General features: G+C 40.4%; 1 protein-coding gene across 2 annotated transcripts in view; it reads left to right on the plus strand.

The window, feature by feature from the left end:
• The window catches only part of cadpsb (Ca2+-dependent activator protein for secretion b), an 80,340-nt gene that overhangs the window by 19,932 nt on the left and 41,669 nt on the right, over positions 1–18,739 (plus strand). For both annotated transcript variants that reach the window (XM_034698195.1, XM_034698203.1), the window contains exons 3-6: positions 321–653; positions 12,089–12,169; positions 12,405–12,638; positions 14,689–14,810. In XM_034698195.1, the coding sequence (XP_034554086.1) occupies positions 321–653; positions 12,089–12,169; positions 12,405–12,638; positions 14,689–14,810 (770 nt within the window). The remainder of the gene's footprint in view (positions 1–320; positions 654–12,088; positions 12,170–12,404; positions 12,639–14,688; positions 14,811–18,739) is intronic.

Genomic DNA, 18,739 nt, shown 5'->3' on the forward strand with positions numbered 1-18,739 from the left:
TCTCCGTGCTACTCTGTCAGCTGCAGGAGACAGTATGTAGCCTTGTTCATGTTGATGGCAATGCCTTACATCCAGGCCTACAATTTGTCTGTTCAAAATGAACAACAAATGTTGCTTTTGGTTTCTTTTTGCTGACAAAGAGACATTTACAGTTTGAGACAGAATGTAACAGAAAAGCTTTTCACAGCTCTACAACACGTACAAGTCTGTTCAGAAGGCTTGAAGCACAAAATCATTCCTTCTCATTTGTAATATTCTGTGCCTCATTTAATCCTCTCTATGTCTCTAATAACGACTTACATTGCTTGCTCACAATGCAGGTGTTCCTGAAGAGTGACCGTGTGGCCAAGATGGTCCAGAGCGGCGGCTTCTCGGCCAGTGATTTTAGGGAAGTCTTCAAGAGACACATTGAGAAACGCGTGCGCAGCCTTCCGGAGATCGACGGCCTGAGCAAGGAGACTGTGCTAAGCTCCTGGATGGCCAAGTTTGACACCATCTATCGTGGTGATGAGGATCCCCGCAAGGCACAGCAACGCATGACTGCCAGCGCTGCCTCAGAGCTGATCCTCAGCAAGGACCAGCTGTACGAGATGTTTCAGAATGTCCTCGGCATCAAAAAGTTTGAGCATCAGCTGTTGTATCAAGCCTGTCAGGTAAGATGGGAAGCCTACAGGTGATACATCTCAGGGGTTTTTTGCACATAAGATCCCTCTGCCCTTTGCCTCATTTTCAGCACACAATGTAAATGTAACAGAAAATACTGTATGTGGTGGCCTCCTATTATTTTGAAAATGGTTCAATTGTGTGTTGGGGTTTGAATATCTTTGAGTCTTGAACCAACCCTTTTGGCCAGACAAAAACAAGCCATTTGATTGTCACTGTGGGCTTTTAATAGACTCCTCTCCCTGCTCTGGCATTGGGCTAAAAATAACCTCAGACTGACTTTTGAGGTGGACCTGAGATCTCTTTCTTGGTCTCTCACAGGTTTGGCATAACTTTCACAAGTCACAAAAGAAACCAGTCTTACAAAGAAAAGATGCACAAAAACAAGGTGTAAAAACAAAAGAGTCTATCTGAATAAAACTGGTGCTGACATTAGGATTACAGATATGGAATTGCAGGATTTGTCTCATAGAAAAGATACGTTTATTTTGAAAAATGCACAAAAACAATGACAATTACATTAATGATAATAATGAGTGCTGGGTTCCTCTTATATATTTGCCACTCTGACATTGATTAGACATATTTCTGATAAACATTTTTTTTTCATGATACACCAAATCAGCATTTTTAAGTGTAAGGGAGCCATGCAGCGATTGCAGGCTGATAATAATGAACACAAGGTTGATTATGTCGGACATAACTCTCCTTCCCTTTCTGTCTTTCCTGCTTTACTGCTCTCCATGGGATACTGAAAGAAGCGCTAATGTATTCTTTCTTGTGCAGCTTGATTAAAAGTCTTATCAGGGTATTATTTGGAGGAGGAATTGGACACATCTGCTCTCGTACCTCTTCATTACATGTAGATCTATTTGAACACAGCGTTGGGAAAAAAGTCTGTTTGGAATGGCTGGCCAGACCCGGTGTCATCCATTTTTTTTAACTATAGCCAATATATGGTGTGAGACAAATAACATTGTTTGGTACTGTTCAAATGTCTCAGCTGACAAAGATCAATACAGGCGCTATCCTGCAGTGTTCATTTGTAAGATGCTTCAAATGCTGAGGTGCAGTACATTGCTTTAACCTCCAGATCTGGAGTGTTTTTTTCCCCTGAAGGCTGATTTATAGTTCTGTGTTGAATTGACGGCGTATGTCCTATGCCAGAGGTCTGCGTAACTCCCGCACCTATGCAGAGGCCTACGCAAACTGCAAGCCCCTCTCATCGGCCCCACATCGGCCCTGCATTTCATCTCCTCCTCTCTATTCTTCCCTGTGATCATGTCTGTATGATAAACAGCAACATATATCAGCTGTAGATTAACATAACACGCTCTGAATCACTGTGGAAAAGTAAACAGAGATCGTAGCGGGGCCGGAAGCAGGTGACCGGCTATCAGAGAGGCCACACAGCCCTCAAGCATTTCGGCGGAGAATTGCTGCGCGTCACGGACACATCGACCCACAAGTATGTGAGGCTCATGTCCGTGTCAGCCCCTGCTGTGTAGGGACGCCGCAGAAGTATAAATCAGCCTTAAGCCTCTGCTGTTGGTAAAGGGTCAGAAATGTCTATGTTGAAAATGATCCCATTTCACTGCCCGCTCTAAGTAATGCAGAGCTGCAGAAGGACATTCAACAATAACCAATCATTAAGGTACATATACTGCCGAAATGTGTGTACAACTACTGTACATACTATCTTTTTGGCTGATTTAGGTTATACTAATGAAAAAGACAGATTTGTATTCATGCAAAAGATCAGAGCAAAATCTACCAGAGAGAATAAAATACTTTTGTTTTTATTCCATCTGTTCTTGCACTACTCTCTCTCTCTCTCTCTCTCTCTCTCTCTCTCTCTCTCTCTCTCTCTCTCTCTCTCTCTCTCTCTCTCTCTCATTTGCTTTTATGATGCATCCATCAGCCTTTACTTATATTGACTCTAAACATTTCTTCTGTACGCAACCAGCAGCCATATTTATTGCCCTCTACTAAATGATAAAATCCTCAATAAAAAAGGAGAGGCAGCAATCCAGTCAGCGCGGCTCAGGGCTGCTGGGATTTGATGAAAGGTTTTCATGGATTGGCTGGGATTCAGAGGCCATCATTTTTTTTGCGGTTATCGCTTCGGGATTAACATTTTTTGCAGTTACATCCAAATAGTAGAAAGAAGGCACTAGTCTATTTTTGTCTCCTACTGAAGGAAGAGCAGCCCCTGGAAATGACTAACAGACTGATTAGACTGGTATGGCCAGCGGCTGCACTAGGCAGACTCAGAGCGTTCTCCTGTCCCCTGTGGCTGCTCGGTTATTTAGCTGTGGTGACACCAAGCATAACCCAACAACTGTGATAAAATATGCTCGGTGTTTACATCTCTGAGCACTTTTTTGAACCACAATTGAATGACTATATGAATAGAGGTCTCTGGTCCTATTTAATGTTGCATAAATGACAAAGTGTTAGGGCTAAAGAACAGCCAGTTGACACTTTAAAATAATATTATGTGTATGTCAAATCCCTTTGGGCCTTTACTATACACACATTTTACTCCCAGTACAGTATATTAAGAAGAGCAACTCAGGCAAAATAATCACAGAAAGTAATGCAACATTTCAGCTGCCGTTAGAGCACAACAATATACATTTCCCTCGATGCTGCATGATGCATGTAATGACCACTAGGGGACAGACACTCCTATACTCAACATGTCAAGAGTTGATGTTAGCGTATTTAGCAGTTTCTTACCTTGAAAACCAGCGCACATTGCTGCACACCCGCTATAGCTTTGCATGCTGTTTCAGAAGCCTTGGATTTATTTTCAGCACCGTCTATATATATTATCACCTGCTTGGTGTTGTAAAATGTGTGCCAGATGGAAAATCAACGTTATAATCCGACGTCATAGAACATGTATCCCTCCGCATTCTCCTCCTCTTTGCTGGAAAGGTACTTTTAACTCACCCTGGAGAAATGACTTTATCTTCCAGAGTATGCTATGGTTACTGTTTTATTTTAAGACATACTTTAAACCCCCTGATGTTTTATATAATGTGTTTGTTTTACCGTAAGACTTGCGCCAGGAACAGTTAAGTGTCCTAAAAACATAGGGTGCATCTCAAAGCTCTAAACGTCCATCCTCACGTTGTTTCCTCGCGTCGTTCACTCGTGTCTTAGTCCTGCCCACCAGAGATGAGAGGAAATGAAACCAGAGGAGAGGATTTGTATTTAGAGAAATTAGATGTCCTCTCATCCGGAGCATCACGTGAAGCGACATCGGTTTGTGATGACGACTTTAACAGCTGTTTGTGTCTGCACACATGTTCACTGTAATAACTCTGATAAATATAAACAGTAAGAGCTCTGTCTCTGTGCTTTAGCTGTTTAACAGACACCTGCGCATGAAGAGAATCTGCTCTCTGTTTGTTCTGTCCTGAAGCATCACGGATCGATTCATCAGTAAAATGCCTCATTATTAAATTAGTTATTAAGTTAAGGGAAAACAGAAACCATGCAACTATTTTCAAACCCCATGCTCATTAATGATCAGCCTTATATGAAACTTTACTTTAAATATAACAAGCGTTTTTACTAACAGACAAACTTTACTGTCAGACTTTTATTCTCTACATGAAGAAAACAAGAACAAACGGGGAAACTAACAGGAGAAATAACTGATCATTAATATATATTCTATCTGATATTAGACTCTATTACTCTATTTCGTTAGACAGTGAATCTGACAAAAACAATCAGATATAACATAATCCACCCTCTGTTATATTGAATTTATGATTTTGCGTTCAGTATTTTGTGTTTAAAACTCACATCAAACACTTTTCAATCTCACCTTATCAAATACAGACTGTTTAGAAACCGAGTATGGTTATGATCTGTTTCAGGGCACCCTTAGTGACAGTTTTAAGGTCTGTCTTTTCTCTGTTATTAAAATCAGCTGATGTTAAGCTTCAGTTAAGTCCGAGCTACTACTTCCGGTTCGACCAATGAGCGAGGAGCGACTGCAGTTTAGAGCTTTGAGATGCACCCATAGACTGTAGAAATAATGGGCGTGGTATCAGTGACGCCACTCATTTGTTCCTGAGCGCTGTTTTGAAGCCAATCATCAGAGTTTGAGCCTTCTAACCAACAGCTATGTGTTCCCGTCCAGGAGTCAAGTCAGCCAAGTCAGCCATGTCCTTATTTGGGCAAAAACTCGTAATCTTAATATCTTCTGAACCATTGCGTTAGAAAAACATTCACCCCTGTACAGTGTGTGCTGATAGAGAAATTAGCAATGTAGAGCCAAGCCGTTTTTTGAATCAGGCTGTAAACATGTTGATTAATCTTTTTTTTAATAGGTGTCTATGTGGTTTCCGGTGTTTCTGCAGCCAGCCTCAAGCGGATTCTTGATGAATTGCAGTTTATAACACTTCCGCATAGGCTTCATAGTTTGAGACCGGAGGTTGCAGCTTGCCTAAAAACTGTCCAATTAGTGGTGAGGTTAATGCTTAACTGACAGATGCTTCCGCTGCTAGTTCCACAGTGTTTACGGGCAAGCTATCTTGTTAGAAACAGTGAGCTTCCTCAAACATAAAAAAAGCCATTACTTTTTTTTGGTTGCAATGAATAATAGTTAAATTAGCTAATTTAAAAGCTATATTAATATAAACACTGCTTGCAAATTTAGTGCTGATGGGTTTCTATTACAATTCACACCAGATGACTCTCAGTATCCTAACATCAAAACCTGATCATTTACCTAAGCCTGGGTGTAAAAGTAAGGCAGAACCTATCAGGAATGAGTGTTCCCCCACAGAGCAGTAAATCATGGCCTGTGGGCCCCCAATACTGACTCAAATACTCAAATCAGCTTTCCCTCCCACAGGCTTTAAAGAAGACCCCTACTTTTCCCCTCTAATTTGTCTTGTCAGCAAGTGTTAGTTGGGAAATGAGGCCTGAGCTCTTCCTGGTTTTAGCCTGTGGCTGATATAATTGCGTAATGGAGCCTCCTCACTGCACACAGGATTGGGAGAGGATAAAAGCATTTGCTATGCCTGCCCAGCCACCTCTGAGCTAAAAAGCAGTGGTGCTGAAATATAGGGTGCAACCAGTTTGCATTGGCAAGGTTTAAAACCTGGATGATTGATCAAATAGGGGAAAATATTGCATGTTTGTCCTTAAATGGCATTGTACAATGGCCTTTTTGGATGTGCATTTTCTTCTGGAAAAATATGCCAATAATTATTTTTTAACCAGTGTCCTGCCAAATGACAAATGTATTTCAAAATCATACAATTACCATCAACAATGCAAATTGTTTAGTTTTAGCTATGATAGCAAAATCATCAGTGAACAATAGGACTGACACATAGCAACATTAGCATTGTTCAGGACATTAGTTTTAGTTGACCTATCAAATATGAGTCCAATATTCACTCTCCTTTTAGCTTTGCTTTTGTTTTTAGGCACCACTGAAATTCATTTTACACCCTTTTTCTGATAAATGCTCCACTGTTCTCACCTGCAAGTCTGTTCCATAGACTGTATAAAATATGGACGTAGTATCCGGGACGTCACCCATCTGTTTCTGAAGCACTGTTTTGAGGCCAATCGTTGACAGCAGCCATATTGCTGCTGTCGAGCCAGTGTGACGTAAAGAGGCGGGCTTTAAGCCTCCTAGCCAACAGCTACAGTGTTCCCGCCTGTCAATCAAGCCAGCTGTGCCTCTCATTGGAAGACTGCAAACCAGGCTGTAAACGTGTTTATTTCTTCTGTAAAGATCGTCTTTTTTGAATTGGTGTCTATGTGATTTCCGGTAAGATTGAAGTAGGTGAGAGGAAACAACTAAAACAGTAAGGAAGCTGGCTGTTCAACCAAAAACAAGAACTTAAAGACTGATACCCTATAAGAGACCCATTTCATACAGCTCTATAAAAGATCGATACAGAAAAAACTACAAAATATCTGCATTTGAAAATTCACTTAGGTGGTCTTCAAGTAAAAATATGAAAAGTTTACATGGAGATTCTTTTAACCATTTACCATGAGCACCTTGTTTTGCTAAGATGCTGTTTATGTCAGTACAGTCAAACAAATGCTCTCTAACAGATTACCTTTATAACATACAAACTGACACTCACAGGAAGCCTGTACCAGCTGCTTCGACTCCCCGAGGTGTCATTCAGCTCTAAACTAGGCCTGCTCGCCCATTCCTTATTCTCTACAAGAACCTGCCCTTAACCCGGTGTGGTTTCTTCTGTTAATGTCCCATCATTCACTTGGGAATCTGTCATCAGCTGTGCTGTTAACCACCCGCCTGCTTTTGCTCCATCACCTTCAACCTGCTGTCAGCTTGGCTAACACTGACACATTGTCACCTTTACTTAGCTGCAGGGTTGCTGTCGGCTCCTGTAATGTAGAGTGAAACCTACCTTTTCGCCAGTATTATTTCTTGAGGATTCCCATGCAGTTGTATTATACCTTTTGGGCTATTGGCAACAGTGACATTTCAGCAGTTGTGGGTCTGATAAGATTTGGGTGCTATGGGTCCAGTAGTTCACACAGACTCGAAACCTTTATCTGTACTTCTTCCCTCTGCCAGTACTCTCTTTGCTTCTCCCTGCTGTCAAGAAAGAGATAGAAGAAACTCTCCCCATCCCCCTTCACATTACATGCTTCAGAGTCACTCCTTTCATGTTAGCCATTTTGCAGATGAGCTGCAAACTGCACTTAGTCCCAGTGACCAATATTATCCTCCACTGCAGCATTCAGAGTCAGTCCTGAAGTACACCTGAGGATTCTGCAGTCTTGAGATATTAACCACACATATGGATTAAGGTCTGTTGTGTTTATTGAAAGAGGATGCCCAGAGATGAGGCAGGAAAATTGCAGCTTAAGACACCGACAGATCCGATGCTGCTGGTTTTCCAGGCATGGCATTGACAGTTCTTTTGGGATTGCACGAGTCAGATGTCGCTGTTGCACTACAGTCCTATAGTGCCCAGAGCTCTGAGTGTTTTGACAGGCAGTGCAGGATCGCCAGCAGCCGCAGGAAGGGAGCTGTTCAAGCACAGCTCAAGCTGGAAAGCTATCAGTATCAGTGACAGTTATGGTTTGAATCTGGTTTTCTGCTATAGGACATGACAATGAAAAAAGAAGGACTGCTTCTGAGACGGCCTACCACTGTTTAAGTGTCAGTGTTGGCAGAGGAGCACTGAGTACTACTGCGCTGCAAGTGCAGACATTCTGCTGCAGCTGGTGGCGAAGTCTGATTATGTGCTCTACTAAACAAGAACTCTGGGTTATGTAGCAGGGTGGCTGTTTAGTGGCCAGTACTGGTAACACACTAGACCTCTTCTGTTTAAGATGCCATCTGGCTAACATCATTTCATAATGTCCACATCAGTGAACAGAATCAATTATAGACATATGTAATGCAGCAAAAAACTAAATCAGCAAAAATCTAGTTCTAAGAAAGCAAAAGAGTGAGCTGTGAAAAAGCTGTTCACTGCTCAAATACCCACGATAGTGAATTTTACATAAAAAATATTTGTTTTCTTAATGTACAACCACCGTATCTGTGTCACTACGTCCATGTCCTGTGTGTTTCTTGATGTCAGTCTTTGCAGCTGTGCAGCGTCTATTATGTGTGCCCCCCCCCCCCCCCTCCAGTTAATGGCTGCATCGTGACTTCAGCTCATTCTCTCTAAAAAAGCATTGCTGGAAGGGGCAGAGAATCAATATGGTACAGCCTGAAAGACAAGGTCTGTTAATGTAATAGAAGTGGGTGAAATACCATAAGGCCCAGGGAGGTGAGCTCTGGCACGCGTCCCAGCAGCAGGAGACCAGAAGAGTTTAAAGCTCTGAATCGCAAACAGATCAGGTGTCCAGTGAGGGGAATGATGCAGCTGTGTGGGGATTTTTTATTTCTTTGCCTAATTTAGAAAACACTTAAGCTTAACTAGACACCCCAGGCTGTTTTGGGTAGACGTATCACCTTGGATACTAGAGATAAAAAACAAAATTACAATCATTTGGAATAGTTTTAAAGATTTTCTTTCTCATTAAATTGTTTACTTCTGGTACATTTGGATACAAGATAATTAGAGTGCTAAATGTTCTCTTTTTGCTTTCCCAAAGTTCCTGAAAAATGCTGAAAAATCAAGATTCTTACACTGATTGGTCAAGACAGTAAATTGCTTTTTCTTGCACTGCAAGATCTTACCGGAAATAAAATTAGGTTAGAAATTTTTGAAGTCTGAACAGAAAGAATCTGTTATTTACCTTTATGTACTCTATGTAAATCATTTCAAGTGGGGGTTGTCAAAAAGTTGTAAAGCCTGTTTTGTTGGTAACAAGATTCAAATTTAAAACTCTTGTTCTTTGACAATGTGCTGCATTTTTATTACGAATGTTATCTCTGTCAGACGCCGCTATAAAAAAGAGAAACTGAATTATGTGCTCCATGAAAACTGTTGCGTCGTACTCCCCCCCAGATTTTTTGCGCTGTGACAACCCCTCGGGTGAGACAAGCTGGATTTTATTGCTACTGAAGACTTGTACAACACTGGTTAGTGACTCCCCAGGTACAACTATGCTGTAGATATGTCTCAATTAGGCTGCCGTCCTCACGGAGGAAATAGTGGTGACGGGTGAGTCACAACATCACATTTGACAAGAATGAGTCGTTTTGGCTGAGAGAAAAACTGTAAGAGCAAAGCATACAGCGGCAGGGAACGAGACAGAGACATCAGCCCTTGCCTCTATTTCCTTGTGTCAGCTAATATAAAACTCCCATTCAGTATTGATGGGAGAGAGTCGTGAATTTCTCCGCTTTTCATTACTCCAGGGCAACAACTAGGCCAAAAGATGTCAGGCCTCTTAGTCCGGAGCTGATACTGTCCAACGCAGACAGTTTTTAAACATCTTAAATAAATTACAGTACAGCTCGTTTTCTTTTTTCTCAGTGTGCCAAAACAGCTTAGATGGACTCATTTAGAAGAAAGCTCTGCCTTACGACTGTCAATGAGATGAATTTTATTCACTGCTCTTTCTCACCTTCATTTTCAAAATAATCAATTTCTAATCCTGCTAATGAAATCAGCGGGAAAAGATGAATTCTGAATCTTCACAGCTCTAAAAGACCTCTCTTCAAACAGTGGTCATTCATGGGGTACTTTTACAGTGTATGGGACAAAAGTTTCAAGCCCTTTGTGGCCTGAAGGATTTTTCTAAAATCCCTGTTTACACCAAATGATGCCAGGACTGCATATCCAGTTAAGACAAGACCTTACTTGAGATGTAAAGGTAGATTACATTTGACTTCCAGACCTTCACAGTCCTCTCCCTAACCTCTGTTTCAGGCTTAAATTTTGTGTTGGATTTGTTAGACCAACTATTGACTGTACATTAATTTGGACAACATGCCTCCTCCTCCTCCTCCCAGTGTGAGATGTGAAGCCAAAATACCGCCTCGTTGGGCGCTTACATGTTGCACTGGTGAAGCCAAGGCATGGGCAGATGCAATCTGGCTGGAGGAGCCGGAGGGCTGCTGTCCCACCCCTTAGCTTACCAAAACACGTGTTTAATTTAATTTAATTTAACAAACAACCTCTCCATCCTCATTGACAACTCCTCCATCTCCCCCATCAATAATGTCACCTGGTAAGCATACTTCCATCTCCGTAACATCTTTCGCCTGAGTCCATCTCTCCCCCCAACAGTACTGCCATTTTATTTCACACCCTTGTCACCTCCCGCCAAGATTACTGCAACTCCCTTCTTTTTGGTTTACCCGCCAAGTCTATCCATAAACTTCAACTGGTTCAGAATTCCGCTTCCTGCATCATCACCAGAACCTCCTCCACCAGCCACATCACACCTGTCCTGCAGCAACTCCACTGGCTTCCCATCAAATACTGCATCATTTTTAAGATTCTGCTTCTCACCTTCAAGGCCATCAACAACTTTGCACCTCAGTACCTCATTGACCTCCCCCAAACAAAAATTCCCACCCGTGGTCTCCGGTCCTCCTCTTCCACCCAACTCACCCTCCTGCCTGCTCGCTTGACCACCATGGGAGTGGAGAGCCTTCAGCCGCTCGGCCCACCGCCCCTGGAACTCTCTCTCCCAGGATGTACAAAATTCCACCTCTCCCACCACCTTCAAATCCCGCCTCAAAACTTACCTTTTCTGCTAAGCTTACTCACTTTAATCTGTCTTTGTGGGACTGGAATGACTCCCCACCCCCTTTCATTTTATTAGTATTGTATTTTTATTTATTTATTTATTTATTTATGTTGTAAGGAGACCTTGAGTGTCCAGAAAGGCATCTATGAATAATATATATATATGTATATATATATATATATATATATATATATATTTATGTATTTATATAATAATAATAATAATAATAATAATAATAATAATAATAATAATAATAATAATTATTATTATTATTATTATTATTATTATTATTATTATTATTATTATTATTATTATTATTTATTTATTTTTATTATTTATTTATTTTTATTATTATTGTTATTATTAATTTACAGGTGAATAAAGATCAAAGATCTCATGGGTTGGTACAGCCCACAGCAGATCAGATTCTTATGTTGATTTGAAGCGGACAGTCATGACTTCTCTAAAAGAATGAACCGTTTCTCATACATTAGCACCATGAGGACTGAATGCTATGACGAAAAGTATGTTTGGGTATATGTATTTGATATGTGTTTTCATTTTTAAGTTTGGCCCATGTTCCATCTGTTACAATGGTGGAGGTGAGCTTTAAGACCTTTACTGCAGCCAGTCATCATGGGGAGGTCTAGAGTTTTGGCCTCACCTGGGGCAGCTGTTGGTCCGTGCATACTTTTGTACAGTCTATGTTGCAAATAGCAAAGCAACTTGCAATCCACAGGTGCTGTTGGCGGCTGAGTTAAAATATAGGTGATTTAGTTGCAAGTTTTTGGGGATAAAACAAATATTTCGGCTTCTGCTGCAATGATGTTATTGTTATCACTGTTATTCTCTTTTGTCCCTCAAGAGCATCATGTTCATACCAAAGATGCCTTCACTGGTTTTCCAATAACTTGAAATGAATCTGAAATGCTGTCTTTGACATATTTTGAGTGAACAAGTCAAGATGACAGGATGTCTGTTCGTTCTTTGTTGCCTTTTATTTCTGTGCAGGTCACAAGGGGCTGTCCATTAACGTCACAGGCAGCATGTCAAAAGATGTACTTTAAACTGCATTTATAACTTAGATTAAAACAATATGTCTGTGCATTATTAAAGGACTGCTCAGGTTTCCCATCTTTCACATTAAGACGGATGATGCCGGGAAATGTAGTTGACCTTTGACACTTACCCTTGCCTGTATTAATGTGATCTTATTGATTTGCTCTTCTTTTTCTATCAATAGCTGGACAACCTGGATGAGCAGGCCGCACAGATCAGAAGAGAGCTTGATGGTCGTCTTCAGATGGCTGACCAGATTGCCAGAGTGAGTCAGACTCTGCGGGGGACTCAGATTGTTTTTTAATATGCTTTGTTATATAGTTAATATGTCACTAATATGCTGCAACTGGTATAAACATCACAGCAGGAGCCATAGTTGGCCAGATCCAGAGTGGAAATAGTCTGTATTTTGTAAAAGACTGTGCATTCACAAGTTTTACTGTTTTTCTTCCACATTGATGTTTTTATTTGTTATTAAGTCTTCTCTGTTTCATCAACAGGGTGGGAAGTTCCCTAAATTTGTGTCAAAGGAGATGGAAGCCATGTACATCGAAGAGCTAAAGTCCTCAGTGAATCAGCTGATGGCAAATCTGGAGAGCATGCCAGTGTCCAAGGGAGGGGAGTTCAAACTTCAGAAGCTGAAACGGGGACACAACACCTCCATCATCGACATGGGCCAGGAGGACGAGAACACGCTGTCTAAGTCTGATGTCGTCCTCTCCTTCACCCTGGAGGTAGGTGCAATGAAAATAAGGCCTGTTATGAAGGTATAATGAAATGCATGTGAAAAAAAGCCCTTTGATCATGTTTACACGGTGTTATATCTCAGGGTTTCCGAGTATGGGCACGTGGTGTAAACAAAATCTCATTATCTTAACTCAAACTTGGTGCTTAAATCCCTCTGCATGAATAAGAACTCATAAATCAGAGGCTCAATCGACTACTTGTCTGCTCGAGACTAAGTATAGAAGCAGACAGCAGACCTGTTCAGGGGGTTGAACAGACGCTGTGTGAAGAGCAGACTGACACACACACACACACACACACACACACACACACACACACACACACACACACAACACACACACACACGCGCACACACACACACACACACACACACACACACACACACACACACACACACACGCACACACATTTAAACATACACACACATAAACTGGTTTACCTGCTCTGTAGTGGGGAACGTGACTCATCTTGTTATCAGCTTGTCTGAGATGAGCTCTCAACACAGAACAGAGGGCAATCGCACCTCGTTTCTTATGATGCTGTGCTATTTCAGAAGCAGGAAGTACAGAATGTACAAAGACTAAAGTACTGCTCCTTTTTTGCCATTCCCTCGCACAAACTGAGGACACAAAATTATAGATTGTGAATACCAACATTACGTGAACAATAGCACCAATTAGCTATTTGTGAAAAGAGGGTAATTCAATAGTGTTTCAGCAAAGCCTCATTTTTCTAGTCTGTTTACTTTTTGAGTGGTCGGCTGCAGAAGCCGCCAGAAATCCCTCGGCCATGGACCAGGGGAATCAAGTGCTTTTACATTTTCAAATCCTGTGGATAACAAGATGGAAATGTTGGTATGATGAAGTTGTTATAAGATACCTACAGTATATGAACTGGATGATTTTAAGAAGAGAAAAAACAACCACAAGACTATTCTGGTTTGATAAATGCAGCAAACTCATTTTTGATCACCTTGTGAGTGGCATTGATTATTTTTAAAATGTAGAAACTACTTTAAGTTGTTTTTTCAGCAGTCTGAATCTACATTGATCTAGTAGATTGAACTCACAGGGTGTTGACTGTCCTTTTGAGCCTTCTGTTTGCAGACTATGTTGGACAGAATTCCCCTCCCGAATATCTGTGTGTTATTTTGAAATTTTCACTATTACAACAAGAACAAAACGTTACACTCTGAAAAAGGCACGCTGTGGCCAAGTTTGAAACCCCTAATAAGACATGCCTGCTTGGATTTGTTTGTTCATTTAGAGAATTGGGGTATTTTTGCCAAGGCTTGTCTCCCCATGTGTAATTGTTCCAACAAACCCAAGTTTCCTACACTATTTTTTGGAGAGGTAGTGTAGCTGCATATTGGACGGTTTTGATCTGCTTAATCAAATACAAATAGGTCAATGCGTTCTCTCTGTGGGGTTTATTATAATGGAATCAACTACACTTTTTTTTTCCTAAACCAAGTGAGGAGTTACATCCTGGTCTGATCATGCAAGACAATCTATAACGTGTACATCTGGATTGATAAATGATAAAAAAAAAAAACTGCGACAGTCAAATAAAATATATCGGCACCACAGAGATGTCAGTGGAGCTGCTTGCTGCTTTGGTCATTATCCTGACAGCACATATTTCTGCCCAGTGGAAATTTACAGTTACAATGTATCAGTCCCCTGAAGCAGTGTTGGTGCTATACCGTATTCACAGAGTGATTAAAGACAGTGTATAAGATTTGATGTAGTAGATTATACCTATAAGCAGTCTCTGTGACAAAGAGTGTTACTTCACACTACAGATAGCTGTAATTTTAATGCTGTTCTATAATGAATCTGCTACATTTTAATAATATGAGAGCACTGGCTTTAAGAGTACATAAAGATTGTGGATGGGAAAGTATTTCTAGATTATCTGCCTGGAAGGATTTTCCGCCTGCACATGTGCTGTTGGCATTTTGCTCCATGACCTCTTCAAAGAGATGACTCACTCCTCATTGTCTGCTACCTTCACTGAGGTGTCTGTGCTTTCTAGGTGGTGATCATGGAAGTGGTGGGGCTAAAGTCTCTGGCTCCCAACAGGATTGTCTACTGCACCATGGAGGTGGAGGGTGGTGAGAAACTCCAGACCGACCAAGCAGAAGCATCCAAGCCAACGTAAGGGGACACACATGCAGGCATATTTGTTTTTCAAATGTAAATATATAAGTGCAAACTGTATCCCAGATTGTTGAAAGAGACAGTCTGCTGCTGTTCAAACTGAACCAAGCTTCCAAGTTTTTTTCTCTTAGGACTGAAAAAGCAGGAAAATAAATGAAAAAACTTCAAAGGCAGACGAACACGACTGTGTCGGGCAAGAAAACTGTAAATGTGCAAGAACTCAATTAAGCTATTTGTTGGATATATCCTATAAAAATATCAGAATCAAAGGCGTAAGCTGTAAAATATTGATTTGCTGATGTTTCTGAAGCAAAAACAGTTTTCTGTATTTGACGAAGATTATCTTTGTTCAGAGTTTTACTGAACATCAGGAACAGATCAGATGCATCCATGCCTATGTTTGATGGCAATGGTTTCAATGTAAGTTTTGGCAGGTTAAGTTAACTCACATGCCTCAAGTTCTGTTGTCCACATCTATCAGAATCTTTCTAACAGTAAAAGAACAATGTTCACATTGAAGGTGATGCCTTACTGGGCACAGCTGTTTTACTGCTATTAGCTGTAACTGACAACTTCAAATATCATTGAAAAAGGAAAGTACATTTACAATTTTAGACTTTCAATACTTAACTTGTTCTTTGTAGAGTCTATCATGCTCTTCTATTGGTCTTGTGTGTCTCCTGTGAGTGTCTTCACATGTCCTCAGATGCCCTCAGAGGAGTAAAGCTCACGTTCGTAAACTATGTTTACAGTTAAAGGAGGACATTTGCAGTCATTTTTCATTTTTTACTATTTTAATACTGTTAAGATTCTTTCCTTGTTGATCTTTGGTGTCTCCTGTCAATTGCCTCAGATGTCCTTAGATGCCTTTAGAAGAGTAAAGCCTATAGTTGCAATACCAAGTTCTTGGTATTGGAAAGCTTTCCACTGCTCCTGCTTGAATGCCCTCTCAAAGGACTTTCCCTATTTTATTTGAAATGTATCAATTATTTGGTTCAGAGGCATCTGACAGAGCAAATAATACATGAGCTCAGAGATTCGTCTGGTTTCCAGGCTGGCAGATTCTGCTCTTATAGCGTGAACTCCCCTTTACCTAAATCTGTGCACTATGAAATGTAAGTTTGATGAAAACCGTGTTGTGATGCAAGGGGGGCTGAGAAGCAAACCCCAAAACAATAGCTTCTTACGTAATTCATGACTCACATCTAACCCAAATAACCTTTTTGACTCAGTGACACCTGAGTCAGCCAATCAAGGTGGGAAGAATCATTTTGTCACCCCTTCAGTGAGTCAAGCTTTTAAAGAAAGGGCAACGTAAATGTCATTTTTTAGAGAGTCCCAGTGGGATATGCGTCTCCTAAAAACACTCTTTTTACCTTCACGCTTTTATGCTGTTCATAACAACAACGGTGTCCTAGTAAGGACAAATATATCTTCTACTAAATATATCCCCCCCTAATTAACCAGGATTGCACAGCGTAAGCTACAAGAGGAAAAAGTCCATGAAACATTCATGCAGAAACGAGCTATTTTAAGGCCCAAATGTCTTTCTCTGATCTTCTTAATTCAAGAGCCATTTTATGAAGAGACTGAGAGATGGAGGGACATAAATGAGGGAAGGGATTAGAGGAGAACAAGGCAAGAGTAATGTGTGTGTATGTATGCGTGTGGGCAGGAACATACACACATGAACACACATAAAAAAAAACACTTCAAACACACCTGAGCTACGTGTATTAATCCACATCACACTGCAGGTCATTTGCATAGAGTAATTGCTTGTATTTGGTTACTATGTTCTCATACCGACTTCCTACTCTCATTTTTGTACTTATCTCTAAAGAATTAAGAGCTTGATATATCTAATGTTATTGTCTTGTAATAATGCTATTAGTTTTCTCATTTACCCTACTCAAGCACATAGAAGGTTTCATACAGTTTACCTCTGCAGAAAGAGCCGTTTGAATGTAGCACTGTCACATCCATTAATAGACCTGAGATTGATCCACAAGGTCACCTTCATGCCAACACAATGCTTCCATCTGAAGTCAACACAGCTCTCCCTCCACTCGCTCCTCACTGACAGCGTGCAGCTTCTCTGCTGTGCTGTGCTGTGCTGTGCTCTGCTCTGCTCTGCTCTGCTCATGTTGGAGCTGCCGCAGCGTCTTTATGCACATTGAGTTGCAATTAATTATAAATGTTGGAGATGGTCACAAGGAAAACAACATTTCTAGGATGGAAATCGACACCATGTCCTCCATACCTCAGCACAGAGGGAGAATTCACGCGTTTATGATGTTGCCAAGGTGGATAGCAGTGAGGAGTAGTAAAAAGCTGATACACGTTGTGTAACCTGATTAGAGTAAACTGCATTTTCTCTCTGTTTTTTGTTTCTGTTAATCCTCTGGGTTTGTGGAGGCGTACTTTGGTGATGAGGTTTAGTCATTATTATTGGTTGTCTCTCCCAGGATAGGTTTATGTTTTCTATAGGCTTTTTCAAAACTGAATTCACATGCCCACATATAGAATTAAAGTAATGTTCTGCTTTGATTTTCATCCTTTTTGTTTTTACCAGCTACTGAGTGATCCTTTTCAAAGCAATTTTTAGCAAGTGGTAGTCTAACTCCATCCAAAGCTCATATAAGACTCTAACAATGTGAGCTTGACCAGTCAGATGGGTTTCATCCAGAGTTACAGCTGTCTTTGTGACACCCTGAAGCCTTATATTAGCTATGGCTGAGTTTCAGAAACCATTTTGCTGGGGATGCAGTCCCCAATCACTCGCATTGAATTCACTTAGACATGGCCAAACTTAAAAGATGTGAGCATGGTGTTCAGTCTCAACTCGGTAGTCCTGTAATTGGGTCAAAATTCCAGCTTATTCATGCCCGTTATAGATGAGCCCCTTCTTTGATTTACTTTACCACGAATGCATTGCTCACATTTGAGAAATACTTGTGATAAGGGTTCAGTCAAGACAAATATATTTTGACTGATGACACAGGTGTTTAAGTGTAGAAGTATAGAGATCTAACCAAAAGTAGTTTTTTTTTTTCCCAAGATTTTTATTGATTTTTCACATTTTAACAAAAGAAACAAAACAGTGCTCTTTACAGAAGAAAGATTATCGTAAACAATTGTTGGTCAAACGTTCAGATTCTGAATAATAAATATTCCACCATCCAAGTTAGGGTGTCTTCAAAAACAGATAAGAAAATAATAAGTACTATTGATAGTTATTATATCAGTAACAGAATAATATGTCATCTACATCTAAGTCCTATGCGTTGGAGGGTAGTTAAAAGTAGTTTTTAAAGATGTCTGGAACATAAATAACTGGATTGATCAGTCCCTAATCACCTTGCTATGAAAAGGAACTACTTTGTTTTATGTGTATCTTTAAACAATGTGTTGTCCCTCCTCTGTTGTACACTTAAACACAGTATGTTGGTAGCTTTCACAAACTTCATTAAAGCTCCTATAAAGAACTTCCAGGTCTTGACGAGTCTTAACAATTCTCTGATCTTTCTCTGTAAATGTGTAAGCAGTGTAATCTGACCAAAATCTCATTGTTCTCTATTTAAGGAAATTCAAGCAGACACGCGATCTGTTGCATGGAAAAATTAATTTAGAGCTGTTGCAGCAATGTGCTGTTAATCACCTTGTCTGACAGTTTCCCTGCTGCAAGGGTGGCATATAAAATAACTACAGAAGCAATTAATCTTTGTGCTGATGGTCCCATCTGTTTTGAACGTTACATGGAGGCATACACATTTATTTCAGTCTGTTTTATAAACAGCTAAACATCCTCACAGGAGCTTTAACGAGACGACTAAAACAATCTCCTTCAAAACCAGGATTTTATTTCTATTATCGCCTAATTCGTCAATTCAGTGTTGTTAACTGACTTGCATGTAATTTCAGTT

The sequence above is a fragment of the Notolabrus celidotus genome, chromosome 1 (assembly GCF_009762535.1).
Source record: "Notolabrus celidotus isolate fNotCel1 chromosome 1, fNotCel1.pri, whole genome shotgun sequence".
In the NCBI taxonomy this organism is placed as follows: Eukaryota; Metazoa; Chordata; class Actinopteri; order Labriformes; family Labridae; genus Notolabrus; species Notolabrus celidotus.